General features: G+C 40.7%; 1 protein-coding gene across 1 annotated transcript; it reads left to right on the forward strand.

Moving 5' to 3' along the window:
• Positions 1-1,021: 1,021 nt before the first annotated feature.
• On the forward strand, positions 1,022-13,856 carry GCK72_017330 (uncharacterized protein; the record flags this gene model as incomplete). Its single annotated transcript, XM_053732029.1, has 9 exons — positions 1,022-1,362; positions 2,441-2,889; positions 4,952-5,234; positions 6,031-6,948; positions 8,253-8,529; positions 9,574-9,828; positions 9,878-10,423; positions 11,328-13,785; positions 13,840-13,856. 9 exons carry the CDS (start codon positions 1,022-1,024, stop codon positions 13,854-13,856), a joined length of 5,544 nt encoding a protein of 1,847 aa, XP_053580942.1.
• Positions 13,857-19,145: the final 5,289 nt, after the last annotated feature.

A 19,145-nucleotide genomic window follows, 5' to 3' on the forward strand; every position in this document is an offset into this window, starting at 1 on the left:
GATTTTGGTCTGAAATTGTGCGACGATTCTATAGTTTCGGCATTCCCAGTTTTTGGGACAACTTCCTTATTTTGAAATCTGGAAGTGTAGCTAAACTTTTGTCTGAAATTGCTGTATTTTCTAGTCAAAAATGTCAGATTTTTGAGAAAAAATAGATTTCAACCAAAATGTTCAATCGAAATCAATTTTCGGCCATTTTCATTGTGCTCTTGGAGCTTTCCACTAGTTCAGAAATACTCATCTCTCGAATTCCCAGCCGTTCACAGTATGAAAATGCTGTTTTTTTCAGCCAAATTTGCTCATTTTTCAGTAGATTCAGTACATTCTTTATTTCAGAAATTGGGGTTTTCAAACGAAAAAAAGTTGAATTCCCAACAAATTTTTCACTTTAAATCCTCTGAAATCAGCTCTAAATTCAATATTCAAAAATCACTTTTCACGGTGTCCCTATAAGCAAATCACAGTTTTTACAACTGCGCTCCACCGAAATCCCTTTGAGAAATTACTCTCTGTTTCAGTGGAGCGCATTTGCAAAACCGTGCTCTGTAAGTAGGTCAACTTATAGGGCGTCCCATGACTCTTCTAAGAAATAATTGGCTTTATTTATTATTTTTCTTTCAGAATCCTCTCCTTCGCCTCCACATCGTCATCCCATAAATATTGCCATAATCTTAATTTTCTGTGTTTTTTTTTGCCGTTTCTGTGATATTTTTTATGTAAAAAATGGGTTTTTATTGACGTAAACTGGTCTTATTACGATTTTTGATTTTTTTGTATGGAAAATCGGTTTTCTCGCCGAGTTTTATCTATTTTTCTTCATTTTTTGCTTCCATTTTTATTAGCTCGGCACAGCTCCTACAACTGCGCTCCACCGAAATCCTGAAAAATGTCTCTTTTTCTCTGAATCTCTCAATTTCGCACACAATTTTCTTTGGTTTCGGTAGAGCGCGGTTGTAAGAAGCGTGTCGTGCTAATACCATTGTTACTGAAAAACTGAATTTTTGCAGACGCCCCAAGTCTCATGGATGAAACCCACAGTCTTCTACTAAACGAGGAGGCTCTCGAGGCGTGTCCCGAGCAAAAACGGCCAGTTTTCATATACGAATGGCTCCGATATCTCGATCGAATACTTCCGATCACTCAGAGAGAAGATCTCAAAAATGTGCAAAAAGAGTTGCAGAGACAGCTCGAATCGCGGCTCTACACGGTCGTTGGACCGCCGACGAGAAAACTTTTGACAAGATGCATTGCCAGGGTGTACGCGTTGACTGGAGATATTGCGTCGATGAATAATCTGTTGAATTTGTGTAATGACTCGTTGAAGAGTAAGGATGAGTCGCCGAAGACTGTACAGAATAAATTGTAAGTTTTTCAGAGGAAAAAATAGAAAAAATACGGTTTTTGTCAATTTTTTTGTCAAAAAATCAGATTTTTCGTGCCTAGTTTAGGCTTATGACACCTACAACGTGTCTACTGCCCGTGTTCTGTAACTGCGCCCCACTGAGAATTTCTAATTTTAGCTTGAGAGAAGTACGGTAGAGCGTGCTAAACATCCCCGCATCATAGCTATTATCATTGTCCGGTTTCTGTAACTGCGCTCCATTGAAACTTTTTCTCGGTAGAGCGCGTTTGCAGAAATAGCCAGAAAAGAGTCAGAAACAACTGTTTTTGAGGAAAAAATCATTAATTTTAACGCAATTTTATCATTTTTGAATGGAATTTCGCATTAAATTAAGTTTCCGGAATTGATGGAAGAGAAACACGGATTCAGGAAAACTAGTCCGCGGCCACTAATTCTAGAAAAATTGGCGAAAAGATTCTGAATCTGCTGTGAAAGTTTTAGAAATTTGAAAAAAACCCGTCTTTTTAGATCAATTTTGACCGATTTTGCATAAATTTTTACCAAAAAATGAAAGCGGACATCATGAGGATTCAGCATCAAAATTAACCGTGAAATACGTGAAATTTGAGGTTGAGACATCTTCTTTTTTCGTTTTTTACTCAAAATTTGAATTTCGGAGGTACTGTAGCTCGAAAAGTACGCAAAAACCGACAGAAACATCATATCTATCCAAATTCTGAGAACGGATTCAGAATGCTCATGTTTTCAGCTTTTCAGTCGTATAAATTTCGTCTGAAAATTCCGATTTTCAAGATAGTTTATGTTTTATGCCAATTCTGACCAATTTTGACTGATTTTACGTATATTTTCACCGAATATCTGAAAGCTGACGTCGTGAGGATTCTGAATATGTATTCAGAATTTTTTCAGCGTCAAAATTAACCGAGATACAGCAATTTCAAAATTCACTATTTTGAAATCGATGTAAATCAGTTCGTCTTAACGCTATCAAAATTCTGAGAGCGGATTCAGAATGCTCAGGTTTTCAGCTTTCAAGTCGTATGAATTTAGTCTGAAAATTCAATTTCCAACTTCCAGAGCGGATCTGTCATGCCTGGCAGCTCTCTACGATTCAATGGGTCGAATGGCGGGTCGATCGATAGAAGACACGCTGGCAATCTCCAAAAACTGGATGGGAACAGCGGTGGCTCATAGTCAAGCTCACATAATGAACACCCTGACGAGTATGGTGAAAGCACTGGGTTCCGGTGACTCGGTGACTCACAAGAAGATTCATTCCATTGCGAAAAGCTCACTTCAAGACCGTACTCTCTGCAAGACACCACACGTGAAGATCGCCTCGTTGGAGTGTCTCACAGCACTCGTCCCGTTCTACACGCCACTTTATGTCACCGAATTGGAAGCGAGTTGTACGATGTGTATCAAAGTTTTAGAGGGATCCACGTATGAGTTGAGATGCGCGGTCGCCAAGTTTATGGCACAGTTGTTGGCCACTTCGATGAAACCACCGCCTGGTGCGGTTACTAGTGAGTAATTCAGAAGACGTGGGGATTCTGAATCCGATGGCTGAAAACTTTTGGCTCTATTACAGTTTAGGCGTCCTTTGAAAACTTGAACGTCCCTTAAAACACTTAGACGTCCCTTAAAACACTTAGACGTCCCTTAAAACACTTAGACGTCCCTTGAAACATTTAGACGTCCTTTGAGGCCCAAATTTTTTTTCCTGTAAATTGAAACGTCCTTTGGAATGTTTAAACGTCCCAAAAAACATTTAGACGTCCCAAAAAACATTTAAACGTCCTTTGAAATCCGAAAAATTGTCGGAAAAATTAAGACGTCCCAAAAATTATTTAGACGTCCCAAAAAATGTTTAGACGTCCCAAAAAATGTTTAGACGTCCTTTGATATCCCACATTATGATAAATAATATTTATTATCGGAATAAAAAAGTTCTGACATTTTTTACCGACGCGCAAGGTTCGCGCCACTGATCTACGGAAACGCCCACTCATCATCAACATTTCTTCTGTAAGATCAGGGCACGGTTTCATTGATTTCGCGGGTAAACGTTTGTTTAAAAATACCACTTTTTCATCAAATTTGACCTACTTTTTTGAAATTTGACCTCAAACTTCTACAGTAGAGATGAAACTTCAAGGAAAATAGATCAAGTTTGATGAAAAAGTGGTATTTTTAAACAAACGTTTACCCGCGAAATCAATGAAACCGTGCCCTGATCTTACAGAAGAAATGTTGATGATGAGTGGGCGTTTCCGTAGATCAGTGGCGCGAACCTTGCGCGTCGGTAAAAAATGTCAGAACTTTTTTATTCCGATAATAAACGTCCCAAAAAACATTTAAACGTCCCAAAAAATGTTTAGACGTCCCTTTAAATCCCAAAATTTGGTGTTAAATATTTAGACGTCCCAAAAAATGTTTAGACGTCCCAAAAAATAATTAGACGTCCCAAAAAATATTTAGACGTCCCATTAAATATTGAGACGTCCCTTGAACACTTTCAGTGGCTTTTAGTGTTGAAGGGACGTCTAAACATTTTTTGGGACGTTTAAATGTTTTTTGGGACGTCTAAATGTTTTTTGGGACGTCTAAGTATTTAAAACCAAAGTTTCGGATTTCAAGGGACGTCTAAATATTTTTTGGGACGTCTAAATATTATTTATCATAATGTGAGATATCAAAGGACGTCTAAACTATTTTTGGGACGTCTAAGCATTTTTTGGGACGTCTAAATAATTTTTGGGACGTCTAATTATTCGAAACCTAATTCTTGGACGTCAAAGGACGTCTAAATGTTTTAAGGGACGTCTATATGTTTTTTGGGACGTCTAAACATTTTTTGGGACGTCTAAACATTTCGGACGACTTTTGGGTCCCCAAAGGACGTCCAAGTTTTTTGAGGGACGTCTAAATGTTTCAAGGGACGTCTAAGTGTTTTAAGGGACGTCTAAGTGTTTTAAGGGACGTTCAAGTTTTCAAAGGACGCCTAAACTGTAATAGAGCCAAACTTTTTGTCAAAAAACCGTTTTTTGCTTCGTTTTTAGCTAAAGCACATACCTACTGGTACTGCCCGGTTTCTGTAACTGCGCTCCATTGAGAATTTCGAATTTTTGTTTGAGAGGAGTACGGTAGAGCGTGGTTACAAAACATCCCGGCATCAAAGCTTTTAGCACTGTTTTTTTCCTTTCTGTTACTTCGCTCCATTGAAACTGTTACTCGGTAGAGCGCGTCTGCAGGAACGGCGAGTTTTTCAAAAAAAAAAATCGAAAGAAAACTGTTTTTGAGAAAAAAATCATTAGTTTTAGCAGATTTTTGTTATTTTTTGAACAGAATTCCTTATTAAAATAAGTTTCCGCCGTAATTGATACGATGCTGAATCTTCTGTAAAAGTTTTTGATTTTTTTGGTAAACCGCCGTTTTATGCCAATTTTGACCGATTTTAGCTGAATTTCACCAAAAAAACTGGAACGGCTGGAAAGCTGACGTCGTGGGGATTCTGAATCTGTATTCAAAATGTTTCCAGCGTCCAAATTAACCGAGATACAGCAATTTCAAAATTTCTGTTTTCAGAAGGAAAATCCAACCAAATGATACCAGTCCGTCCTGCGTCTGTCACGGACACCCTAAACCTCCTGGCATCTGGATTCTTACGAGGTGGAATCGGTGGATTCCTGAAAACCAGCTCCTCAACGTTCGCAACAATGGGACGATCCGATATTCGGATTGGAGTTAGCATATGCTACGTGGAAATGGTCAGAGAAATGGGATCGGTGTGGTTGGAGAAGCATTTGAATGCAGTTTGTTCTCATATGGTGGATTTGGCGTCGAAATGCGGTCATCTCGCATATACACAGTGAGTTTTTATAGGAAATTTGAGTTTATATGGCCTGGAAAACTCCAAAACTAGTCTCACAACTTCAATTTTTAGTCAAAAAAGTACAAGTTTTGCTTGGTGGCCTAGGTTTCCAGTACATTGGATTCCTAGGCCCCCAGGGTTCGAATTGCAGATTTTGACAGAAAAAATCTGAAAGTTTGGACTTTCTAGGATGGCCTAGAAACCTCAACTACTGAAATGCTAGTCCCCCATCACCTAATATTCAGTTTTTTTTAATTCCAAATTTTCACCACGAAATAATAGGTTTGAATCAGCAAATAATGGCCTAGGTTTCCTGATTCCGAAGTTCCTAGGCCACTCAGCTGGGTCCTACCGAACGGTCCGTCGAATGGCCTAGAAAACTCAAGTTTTTGGAAAACTAGTCCCCCAGCCCCTAATGTTCAGTTTTTATTTGAAAAACTTTGAATTTCCACCACAAGTTTGATGAATCTTCTTCAGTTTGAATCACCAAATGGTGGCCTAGGCTTCCAAATTCCGAAGTTCCTAGGCCATTCGGCAGTGACTCTTCGTTAGGACCAGCTGGATGGCCTAGGAACATCAGAATTCGGAAATCTAGGGCAACATTTCAGTTTCAGGATAAAAATTCACAGTTTATAGTCAAAAACCCTGATTTTCAACCGATGGACTAGTTTTCCAGAACTTGAGTTTTCTAGGCCATCTAATTTTAGAAATATGTGAGCTACTGAAATGCGGGGACTAGTTTTCCCATTTTCTAGTCCACCCAGTTCCACAACCAATCACATATTTTTTCCAGAAACGCCTCCCACATCGCGGAAGCGCTCATCATCCGCCGCTGCATCGCGTTCATCCTCCGTCAAACCATCGGATCGCTCCTCGGAGAGAACGCCCAAACTCTCGCATGCAAACATCTCGGAGTCCTCCTATCCCAATACGTGGATCTCGTCAGTATCGGCACAGGAGACAATTTGGACTCCTCCGTGGATAGCAGTGATTATGGAAGTGGATACGCTGTCATTGTCATCCTACAGGAGATTTCAGTTCTCGTTCGACAAATCGGATCGTCGGTGATGTCGTTGTTCACAGAAGCCACTGGAATCATGGAGAACATCTTCAAGTGTCTGACACACCCACTGGCATCTGCTAGGTACTCTGCTGCGTGGTGTCTTCGATGTATAGCGACGGCTGTTCCGAATCTAATGACTCCACTGATCGATCGGTGCCTTCCACGACTCGATCAAATGTCATCTAGCTCTAGAGCTATCAGTGGATTCTCAATGGCTCTTGCTGCTCTGTTAGCCGCTTCGAATGACAGTTCTAAACTGGGAATTCCATATGCAAAACCTCTGAAAGTGTTGGATCTTGCTGAAGAAATGCTGAGAACTGCCACTCAACAACCCAAGCTAACAATAGCGAAACTAGAATCCGGATGGAATCTTATCAACTCTCTTATCCATTTGGGACCGTCTGTTATGAAAGAACATCTGCCACGTGTCATTAAGTTGTGGAAAGCGGCGTTTCCGAGAAGTTCGAGAGAAGCGGAGACGGAGAATAATCGGGGTGATGCGTTCAGTTGGCAATGTGCAATGGTGGCACAGGCGGGCGCGTTGTCGGTGATGGAAGCGGTGGCTTCTCAACCGGAGTTGTGCTCAACGGGGAGTGCGCTCGAAGCGATGAAAGTACCGATTGAGTGTAGTTTGGTGATGATGTCGCAGTGAGTATAACAACAGAAGATTTGTTATTAGCTCGGAACAGTTCTTACAACTGCGCTCCACCGAAATCCCTTTGAAAAATGTTTCTTTTTCTCTGAGTCTCTCAATTTCGAATACAATTTTCTTCGGTTTCGATAGAGCGCGGTTGTAAGAAGCGTGTCGTGCTAATATATATATATATATATCAATCGAACGCTGAAATCCTGCAGATTCTGAATCTAAAACTTAAAAATGCCAATTTTCACTGTGAGCTGGAAACATTGAGTTAGAAGTATAGCTTTTTATCGGAAGGGTTACTGTAGATTCTGTAGTTTTCATAAAGAAAGCGCCCAAAGCACGCCAGCCAGCAATTTTCGCGATTTTTACCCCAAGCGAATTCAATTTTTTACCTCAAAATTGATTTAAAACCATTTCTAGCCGACTTTTTACGATTTCCAGCTCAAAAGTCAGATTTTGTGAATGAAAAGTTAGAGTTAAAAAGTTTGAATTCATTTTGAGTTCAACAATTTAATTCTTTTGAGGTAAAAATCGCGCTGGCTGGCGTGACTTGGGCGCCATTCTCTATAGAAAACGATGATTTTTACGATTTTCGAGCTAAAAAACACATTTTAAGCTTAAAAACTGATTTCCCACCTACAAAGGTTAATTTTTAGGACAAAACTGATTCGTGTCAGACTATCACAAGAATTAGAGGAAGGACGAAAACTGAAAATTAAATTCTTCTGAAAAATCGTTAGAAATCCTGAAAATGAGCATTCGAATTGTTTGAAGGAAGAATTTTTTGAAAAAAATGGGTTTTTTTTTTGTGATTTCAATGATTACAGTCTGAAATTCGATATGAAAGGTTTGGAGATTTTCTGTTTTTGAATTAACTGATTTATGGAATTGTGTCATCGCTTTATCAAATTTGATATCAAAGATGAGTTTCCGATTTCAAAAGTCAGTTAATTAAAAAAATTAAATCTTATCGAAAAATTTCAGTTCGAATCCCCAAGTCAATAACCGTTAGAATCAGAAAAATGATCTTATTTCCTTATCAGAAAAAAGCAAAGTCAAGTGTTTTGAACTCATTTTTTGAGGATTCTTAGCGATTACTCATCGAAATTTCTGTTATTTTCGTTTATCTCATATTCTTGGGATCGTACTGTAATCTGACCATTTCCTATGAAAAATCGAATATTCTAACCCAATTTTTTTCAGCTCACAGAGTTATTCGAAACTTTTAAGTTATAGATTCGGAATCCACGGGATTTCAGCTTTCGAATGATATATAACACCCCTGAAATATCTGAAATTTCTCTTTCAGAGTGGGAAATCTCATCAAAAGTTACGGAAACGAGATGAGACAAGCCAACTCGATCGTTCGTATCCGTCTCTACCGTCTCCTCCTCCTTCTCCCCCATAAAAGTTTCGAGGGAAGCTACGTGGCACTGCTCCGAGAGCTCGTCGCCGATATCACTCTGTCAGATAACTCGCAGAGTGCAATGACCACTTCACTGCCGATGACTCAGTTCACGGGCGTTGAGAAGATTCTGATCTCACCGTTGTATAATGCGACCGACTATTCGATGGTCGAGGATTTGGTGGGTAAAATACGAAAAATTAGTGGAAAATGGGCGATTCTGATCGGAATTCCAGCAAAAATGCAGAGTTTGACTGGAAATTTCAGATTTTTCGATAAAATTTTCAAATAATTTTGGTGGCCGAAATTTTGAATTTTTGTGGTCACCAGCTGAAAAACCTCCTTTTTGCTCAATAAGCTTCAAGTTTTTGAATTTTTTCATAAAAATCAGAATAACGGTTGAAATCGGTAGTTTTCTGTTTATTTCTAAGAATCTGGTGGCCGAACTTTTGAATTTTTGTGGCCACCAATTCAATTTTAGCAAAAAAATTTGGGTTTTGACTGGAAATCTCAGATTTTTAGATGAAATTTTCATATTTTGGTGGCCGAACTTTTGCATTTTCTCGGCCACCAGCTGAAAAACCTCTTTTTTGCTCAATAAGCTTTGATTTTTTTAAATTTTTCTCACGAAAAGGCTAATTTTATCTTCGAAATCCGATTTTTCAGAAAACCGGTTAAAATCGATTGATTCAGTTTATTTCTCAAAATCTGGTGACCGAACTTTTGCATTTTCTCGGCCACCAATTCAAAAATCATTTTTAGACAGGAGTTCCAGCAAAAATACAGGTTTTGACTGAAAATTTGAGATGTTCAGATAAAAAATATTTTTTAATTTGGTGGCCGAACTTTTTGATTTTCTCGACTTGAAAATCTTATTATAAATTCACAACACTGCGCCGCATGGCTTTAAAGGCGCATCTAATTTATTAGAAATTTCGCGGAATGGTCTCATAGTTGAAATAGATCAAATACCGTACTTTCGAGCTTTGCAGGTCTAAAAAGAAATGAAAACATTTTTTTTCGCTTCGAGACCATTTTGAACAAATTAGATGCGCCTTTAAAGCCATGCGGCGCAGTGTCGTGAATTTATAATACATTTCTTGAAAAATCATGATTTTCGTGATTTCTGGTAAATTTTCGAAGCGTGGCCTAGCTTTCGCATTTTCTCGGCCACCAATTCAAGAATACTCTTCTTTCCAAACAAAATCATTATTCTCATTTCCAGCTTCAAACCCCAATCTCATCTGTCTCAATCGGCAACGTCGAGGAGGATCTCTCCAATCTGATCCGCTCCTCCGCCTCCCAAATCGGTGACACGTGGCCTGAAAATGATTCAGAATCTCTGACATGTCTCAACACGTCACTTCTAACCTATGGAAAAGTGTTCCCACTGGTCAATAATAAGCACAAACTACAAATCACCAATCACTTCTTCGATACGATTCAGAATGCGACGAAGAACGTGGCGAGACGACAGGCGGTACGGTTTATTGGCCGATAGAGCGCGTTTACATCATGATATTTTTCAGATCTTTGTCAATGTGCTCACCGCTAAACTATTGGCTTACAAGACGCTCTGTGAGCAACGCGGGCCGAAATTGGAGAACGAAGAGCTCCAGAAGTCATCGTTCCGACTCATCAGTACATCCCTCTCGAATTCGTGTCCGATGACTCGACTCATCGGAGCAGAAGCGATGGCTCGACTGGCGCAAGCTGTTGGCTCACCGCAATACGTGGCAGAAACCGCACAGTATTGTTTCGGAATGCTCAATAGTTGTAAAGATGAAACGAATCGATGTGGACATGTGTTGGCACTCGGATGTCTTCATCGCCACGTGGGATCTCTCGGTAGTGGACAACATTTGAATACGGGTGTCTCAGTGGTTCTAGCACTCGCCGAGGAGAATAAAATGCCAAAAGTGCAGACGAGTGCGTTGGTGGCGATGGCGTTGATTGCGGAGACGGGTAGTGGAATGTTCCGAGTGTTTGTGGAGACTACGTTGAGCTCGTGCTTGAAATTGTTGATATCCACGCCCACTTTTGTTGTGGATGTCGTGCAGGGGATTAGTAAATGTGTAAGTTTTATTTACATTGTCCACGACTACACGACGCTCAATTCGAATTCCGTTAAGCTCGGCGCCTTTTTATACCGTTTTTGAGGAATTCTGTTGTTTTTATGTCGAAAAACAGCGGAAAATCCACAAAAATGGAGATGCAAATCCAAAAACGTGTCCAATTGACAAAAATTCAAAACTGCAACTTGGACTTGTTCACGAGGAGTACACGAGCTTTTGGACATTTATCTGACTTCTCTGCGTCTCTCTCTCTCTCGACTCCCATTGTAGTCTACTCGGACAATTCTGTGTAGTCCTCGAGGACGAGATCCAGTTTTGATTGCTCGTCCAAAAATCAATGCCAATTCACGTTCTCTACAAAACGTATTAAGTCTAGAAAATGCGCTCCATCGAACCTTTTCCTGGCAGTGAGGACAATTTTTGAACATTTTTGGATTTCTGAACGAATTTCTCAAGGTTTTTGGACGAAAATCAGAATTTTGTATTCCCAATAATCGATATTGTTCAGCAAACATGGTCTACCGAAATTCATCTATTATCAAAAAAGTAGAAACTTCGCTCTAATGAAAATGACTTCGGCCTATTAGCACGACACGCTTCTTACAACCGCGCTCTACCGAAATCGAAGGAAATTGTGTGCGGAATTGAGAGACTCAGAGAAAAAGAGACATTTTTCAAGGGCATTTCGGTGGAGCGCAGTTGTAAGAACAGTGACGAACTCAAAGTAATTTTGTACACGATTTCGTGTAGTCCCCGTGGACAAACGCGCTCTACCAACTCTTAAATTTCGAAATTTTACTTTTTTTTTATCCACGAGGACTACACGGAATTGTATAATCAATAGAGCGCACTTTTCATGCTTATGTGATCTACACCTCCAACCTAAATTTCCCCCTTATTCCAGCTCACCGCTCTCATCACCTGCGTCGGTCCGGAACTCAGCTGTCCCGGTGTCATCGATGGTGTCCGAACTTCGCTCCTCGCCGCGTGTGCTATCCAACTCTCGCATTCCGATCCGTTCGTCCAAGCCGAAGCCATCTCAGGACTCCAACAAATGCATTTATTCGCTCCGAGATATGTTCATATGGCTCAACTCGTCATCGATATCAGCTCATTGCTCTCATCTACTCATCTGGTCATTCGGAAACAAGCGGTTAGCTGTTTGAGACAACTGGTGCAACGAGAATCGAAAGAAGTCAGAAACCACGCTCAGATACTGGTTCCCCAGGGAATCGTTGAGACGAATAAGAAGAAGTTCGCGCTGCCGGAGACTGGATTAGAGGGCGCTCTGTTCGGAATGCTAGACACAGAAACCAATAAAGAGTTGAGAATTCATCTTCAGGAGACGTTGATCTCACTGGTCCAAGGGACGTCTGGAGAGCTTCTGAATAACTGGTTGATGTTGTGCAAAGAGATTCTGGCGACGTCCAACGATCACGGAGGATTGGCGAGGAAGAAGGAGGAAAAGAAGGAGAAATTGGAGGAAGATGCGGATGATGATGACGATGAGGATGGGGATGACGACACGAATCTAGCTGGAATTAGTTCACTGATGGAGGAGGATAAGGGGAAGGTGCAACCGAGATGGCCGACGAAAGTTTTCACGATGGAGATTGTGAATCGACTGATGAGTGTATGCGATACGGAACGAGCTCATCTAGATATGGCACTGGCTAAAGAGCTTCAAATTACGTCCGGAGGGAAGAATGACTATCTGGTGTTGCATTTGTCGGATCTTGTTAGAATGTCTTTTATGGCAGCGACATCTGACAACTCGCTGCTTCGAATTGCTGGGTTGAAGTCTTTGGAGGAAGTCATTATAAGATTCTCGTCATGCCCGGAGCCAGAATTCCCGGGACACATGATACTGGAGCAGTTTCAAGCTCAAGTTGGCGCTGCACTCCGCCCAGCGTTCACTGATGACACACCTAGTAATGTCACCTCGGTGGCATGCCAAGTGTGTAGTACGTGGATTGGTAGTGGTGTTGCGCGGGATTTAAATGATTTGAAAAGAGTGCACCAGCTACTTGTATCATCTCTGAATAAGCTGAAACATGGGAGTATCAATGTCCAATTGTATAGTGAAAGTGCGGCGACACTGGAGAAGTTGTCGATTTTGAAGGCGTGGGCGGAGGTTTATGTGACGGCGATTGAGCAAGATCGAATGAAGAATGAGAACGAAGAAGCGAGAGATCACTATGAGTATAATGGAAGTGGATCCTTGTTATCCCTTGTGGAACCTGAAACCAACTCTCTAATAGCCTACTGGCTGGCAACCCTGAATGACGCGGCACTTCTCGCGCTTCCCGGTCACTATTCCGAGCAATTTTTGAGTCGAGGCGGTGCATTTTTCAATGCGCACAGTGCAGAAGCGTGCCGGGAATACTACCAACTGTGCTGGCCACCGATCCTCCTCGCTTGCTCTACATGGCTATCCAAACACAACTTCGAGCTGCCATCCGGAATCGAATTGTCGCCAGAAACCGCATCGGTGTGGAGAGATGACGGCAACATCTCCAGATTCTACCTGCTCATCGGGATTGCGGTGGAGTCTCTGAGCAACAAAACACGACAAATTGAAGATGAGACTATACAAATGTCGGTGAAATCGCTGACTCGATTACTGTCTTGCGAGTGGTGTCAGATGAATTTGATGAGTGACACCGCGGCGGTCATTGAGATATTGTATGTGTTACATCGAAGTGTTTTGACAAGAGATTGCTTAACCACCCAACTACAATGTATCGAATGCGTGAGGTCTATCATCGATGCGGCACAACTTTCTATGAGAATCTGTGCGTCGAGAGATATATCAAATGGGAATCTGGAGAATGCGGATAGCCTTAGGAAGATTCCGAATGTCTTGTTTGCTGGAGAGGAAGGTGGAAATGATGGACAGATTATTAATAAGGATGGCGTGAAGACTATCAGTTATGCTATCCTGGAATTGGCGGTTTGTGCCATATTCAAGCAGATGCCGCAAATCAACTCGGCACAACTTAAAACCAATTCTCTTGCGGCGTTACACCTCAGGAAGGTTGGACGACTCCCTGCGGAATCCACTCATTTGGTCATTAAAAGTATGCAAATCCTGGTACAAATCCCTTCTCTATGCTCACCGCAAGCCCGGATAACACTCCTACCCGTTGTGATGTACTTGTTGATTGGATTCATTCGAGAGACCGCCCGTCTCGATGAGGGATCCATTCAAGCGGATCGAGCCGGACATTTGTCGGCGATCGCCGCTGCCGCCATACAATCGATTCGGAATATTGTGAGCCAACCGCCCGGTGATGAGACGGAGAATAGTTGGAAGACGATTATGAGGAATGCGTTCTATTCGGTGTTGAATATGGCGGAAGGTGAGGGATTTAGGCTGAAAACTTTGAAAAATTGAAATACTTTGGGAGTTTTAGGTTTCGATGAAATCTGAATATCTCGAATTCCAGAAACATCTTTACCCATCAATTTCGAAACTCCAAAAATTTTGCTACTCGAATTTTTCAAATACTGTTATAAAGTGTTCCGAAAGTCCGAATTCAGAAAGTCTAGACTCCTGAATTATCAGAATATGAAAAGTTCAAAACAGTGACAAACAAGATGTCTCAGAACTGGAATATTCTGAAACTAAGAAATCATCACGAAGCAAAAAAGTTCAGAATCTGATGACTTTTTGTCTGGAAATCTTGCAATTCAAATTGGTAGTTTCAGCATACTTGCAACGGGCCGGGCCGGGCCGATTTGAAAATTTTCACCGGTCGGCCCGGGTCTCAGTACAAAAATTTGAAAATTTTTTCGATTTTTTTTGCAAAAAAGTCGATTTTTCGACTATGTTTTTACATTTCGATAAAATACAAGTTTACATAGGTTTTTTGACTATTTTTTATGAAAATTTTTAAAAATTTCGAAAAATTTTGTGCAAATTCGTGCACATTTTTCGGCTCCAGGCCGACCGAGCCGATATTTTGAAAGTCTGAGTTTCAGACGTGCAGATTCGGAGTATCATAACAGTTTTTTCTGTCGAAAATTCTGAAAAATGTGTTATTTCAGCTTGAAAATGATAGAAAATGCCACTTTTAAGCTGAAAGAAAACATTTTTCTAAATCGGTTCTCATGGAAAGCTTACAAGGGAACCTTTTTCATATCAGGGTTGAGAATTGGCTGAAACTTTGCACATATATACTTTCGACCCTGCTCTATCACATGCCGTTTTCAAAAGCTGCGCAATACGGCTCGTTGGCGAGAAAATTGGGTCTGAAAATTTCTGAAAATCCGGGTATCATTTTTCACGCGTGTCGTCACTTTCTTCATTCCCCTTTTCTCAGTTAGAAATATGAGCATCGGTGGTCCAGTGGTAGTGAGGGGGTGTGGTGGTTGAAAGGGTGTGGGTTCGATTCCCGGCAGCGCTAAAGTTTTTTGCATTTTTGATTTGACTTTTCGAGATTCAATAATTGGGTCTGTTTAGCGTTTTTTCAAGTTTTGACAAGTGTAATACTGATTTTCATGAGAAAATAAAGGGATTGGGACCACGAAAACGAAAATCATTTTCAATTTTTTTTTCAATTTTTCAATTTTTTTGTTTCAATTTTTATAGCTCTGGAATTTTCTTGATTTTTTGGTTGGAAAAAAACACTGGTTGGCAAATGTTGGAAACTGTTGGAAGCTTCCGAGAAGGTTCGGGAAGGCGGAAATTTTGCCTATAAAAGGGATTTTGTTGTCATATTTTTCAATCTATTACTGTTTCTTTGGCTCTCTGGTATTCGTTTTCCGATGCCGAGCTTTCGTCGAATCCTCTCCTATATTCTTGCTGAAGAAGAAGGCCTGCCCAAACGTCCTCCTTTAAACGACGAAGAATTGGAAATAGCTGCTTATCTTGTGGATTTCGGAGAATCAGTCAACAAGGGAGACTATCAAATTTTTAAAGAAGAAAATATTTCTCATTTCGATGACGATTCTCAAGATTTTAGTGAGTTGGTTGGCGAGAATACTTTCTAGATTCCCGTTTCAGCCTGGACTCCTGAAGACGAACAGTATCACAAGATGGATACGTATCCAGATGTAGTTCGTGTGCCTGGTTCGCCTAATATGATACAGTTTGAAAGAGGGGACCTCGTTGAGTTGACCAAAGTCGAGGAGGCTGTGGCATATTATGGATCGAAAAAAGGATTCCACAATAATGGATCCAAAATTCGCCCAACGTTGAAATGCATGAAATCCAAGTTTCGGTTTATCAAAGAAGAACACCATCTTCAGAAACTCCGAGAATACGAAATGAATGGTTAGTTTTTTTCAATTGCTATGGTCAAGTTCCTATTGGTTGTTTTCTAGGTTCTGCCAAAGCTTGTAGACTAGCCAATTTGGAGATCATTTCTGTCGAGCTCGAAAAAGAAGTTAGGAAGCAAATTGAACAAGGAAAGATTCTTCATGATGCGATGCTCCGTTTCCTGATAGCTGGGATTATAAAACAACACAAAATTATTATTATTATTATTATTATTATTTATTTACGCATGCTCGATACGTGAAAGTTAATCAGTTAAAAATAGAGTACAATAAATAAATACAATAAAAAGAGAAAGGGAGGTCGAGTTAAGAAATGTCAGAATCAGTGTTCTTTCTAGAGCTTTGGTTTACTACTTTATTCAGCACTCTGTTTGTAAAAAATAGTCTGCTTATTTTAGTTTTTGATTTTTTCCATCGGTAGGAGTGGCCACGCCGGGTTTTCGTGGGAGAGTAGCTATCATTGATAATTTTATTGGATCGGATTCTTGGCTTCTCGGGTGGAAAAAACGCTTTGGTGTATCTTCCCGGAAAATCACCAAATTTGTTTCACACGTACGACACAGGACCAGCCAACAAATTGAGAAGGATTCGCAGGACTTCGTCAATCGGACGAACCAAATTCTTCCTCAATACCTTCCGTCCAGTGTTTACAATGCAGATCAAAGTGGATTCCAGCTGGAGATGACCACAGGAAGAACTCTTGCCTTCACAGGATCGAAGCATGTCCATTGCGTGGTTCAGAGCGTGTCTTCAACTACACATTCATATACTGTTCTCCCTCTGATTGCATCAGACGGCACCCTTCATCCCAAGCTGTTTGTTACGTTGAAAGAGAAGGGTGGGAAATTCCCAAAGAAAGGACATTTCAAAGCAACCAACCTTGTTGTGACGTGCCATACCAGTCACATAATGACGAAGGAGTTGATGAAAGAATTTTTTCGGAAAGTTGTTTTTGATCCATCCATGCCAAAAGATGCACTTCTCATTGTGGACAGTTGGAGCAGCTGGAATGATCGGACGGCCATCGACTCTGTCACGCCATCATCAAACAAATTGAAGGTGCTCCAGATTCCAGCTGGTTGCACTGGACATATCCAGCCATGTGATGTTGGAATATTCGGCGGTTTGAAGAAAGTTGTGAAGACCCTCACCAACTACGGGCAAATATGTAACCCGGAGTACCGAATGCAGGCCAGGGATGAAACTTTGAAGGTACGTTAAGTTTTTTTAATGATTTCAAATCGTTGTTTTCCAGATGCTCTCTCTTGTCTGGAGGCAACTTTGCTCGCCAAAACTCAAAGCCTGGGTTATGTATGCGTGGCACGCAGCAGGTTACGATGTACCGCGTCCACCCAACTTCAAGACTCCTGCCGAACTACTATTTCCTCGAGATGTGGCGTCTACCGAATGTAATGCCACTGGATGCACCAAGTCCTCGTGTGCGGAATGTTTATACTGTGGAGAGCGATTCTGTTTCAAGGATTTCCTCATAAAAAATCATGACTGTCTTTAATTTCCGTGGTATTTTATCAATAAAGATTGTAATTTCCAAGTAGTCAACAAAATTTAGACACCATCAAAAATTAATAACCATCACTTGATGCTCAAAAAGTGTGGAAATCTTCAAAAAAATAATTTTCGTTTTCGTGGTCCCAATCCCTTTATTTTCTCATGAAAATCAGTATTACACTTGTCAAAACTTGAAAAAACGCTAAACAGACCCAATTATTGAATCTCGAAAAGTCAAATCAAAAATGCAAAAAACTTTAGCGCTGCCGGGAATCGAACCCACACCCTTTCAACCACCACACCCCCTCACTACCACTGGACCACCGATGCTCATATTTCTAACTGAGAAAAGGGGAATGAAGAAAGTGACGACACGCGTGAAAAATGATACCCGGATTTTCAGAAATTTTCAGACCCAATTTTCTCGCCAACGAGCCGTATTGCGCAGCTTTTGAAAACGGCATGTGATAGAGCAGGGTCGAAAGTATATATGTGCAAAGTTTCAGCCAATTCTCAACCCTGATATGAAAAAGGTTCCCTTGTTAGGGACTTCGAAATTGGAAAACATGCGATCATTCGGTAGTGTCGGATGTGCTGATTCTGAATATCATAACGATTTGAAGAAGAAATGTCTGGAAAATTAGTTATTTCGCTTTGAAAATGGCATTTTTTCATCATTTTTCCTCATTTTTAATGCGGAAAATGCGTTTTTCTAGAAGAGAAAGTTTTAGAACCGAACTATTTCGAAGCTGGACGATCTGAAAATCATGAAAAATCCGAAATAAATAATTCCGAATCCGACAACTTTAAGAATCTGAAAATATCACTGACATTTCGAAACTGACAATTCTAAACCAGGAGATTTTGAAAATTAGATGTCTCAAGCTTGAAATGTGTGATCTGAAATTTGAGAATCTCGAAACTGGAAAGTTCTGAAAAGTGAAATTTTCGAATTCTGAAATTTTGAAAATTTTCAGTGTCAGAATCTGCAATATTCCAAATACTCTTCTTTTCGAAAAAAAACCGATTTTTCATCTTTTTTTCAGAATTTCAAATTCCAGAAAACGACCGTATCCAACTAGACAAATGCATCATCATGCTAGCCGCCGTTGTCTTCACAACGTCTGCGCCCGTCGATGTCGTCCTCGGCCATCAGGAATCATTCAGTAAACTCATCGTTCTGTTGAAACGACATCTTCAAAGTGAGATCGTCGGCGTCGTGATGAAGACGTTACAATCATTGAGTTCGATATTCCAACGGAAAGGATTTGGAGGGATATTCGTGAAGTATTTGGGCAAAGAAATGATGCCAGTCGTCAAGAGATACACGTTGAAAGTGGACAACGAGGACGAGAAGATCACCGAATCCGATTTGTCTGTAATTCAAGAATGTATGAAAGTGATCGAAGTGTTGGCAATCAATTCTCGAGAATCCAAACGAATCCACGTTATCTCACTCTACGTCCAATTGTTGGTTCGATTCCTGCGTGCCACGTGTCATTCGGAATGGAGAAAAGTTGGACAAATTGAGAAGAAATTGCACGAGATGGCCATTGGAAGGCTCAACTCGGCGGCGTTGATGTGGCCGGCGGAATTCAAAAAAGTGGTTGAATGGAATCAGGAGCTGAAGAAACGTGTGGAGAGTGCACTTTTGCTCCAATCGACACGTCACTCGCATCAGATGACGATGGCGAGAACACAGGAAGTTAAAGTGCGCACTTTTTTGGATGAATTTTGAGTGCAAATGCGCTCTACCGAAATTGAAGGAAAGACGCAGAGAACGGTGGAGCGCGTTTGTGAAACTGTGGTTTTACAACTGCGCTATATTGAAATCGCCTCGAAAAGTTTTTTCTCACACTATTTTTTCAGTTTCAATGGAGCGCATTTGCAACAACTGGGCGACAGTAGTAGAAAGCGTTTTTCATCAGAA

This window comes from Caenorhabditis remanei, chromosome V, assembly GCF_010183535.1.
Source record: "Caenorhabditis remanei strain PX506 chromosome V, whole genome shotgun sequence".
NCBI classification, from domain to species: domain Eukaryota; kingdom Metazoa; phylum Nematoda; class Chromadorea; order Rhabditida; family Rhabditidae; genus Caenorhabditis; species Caenorhabditis remanei.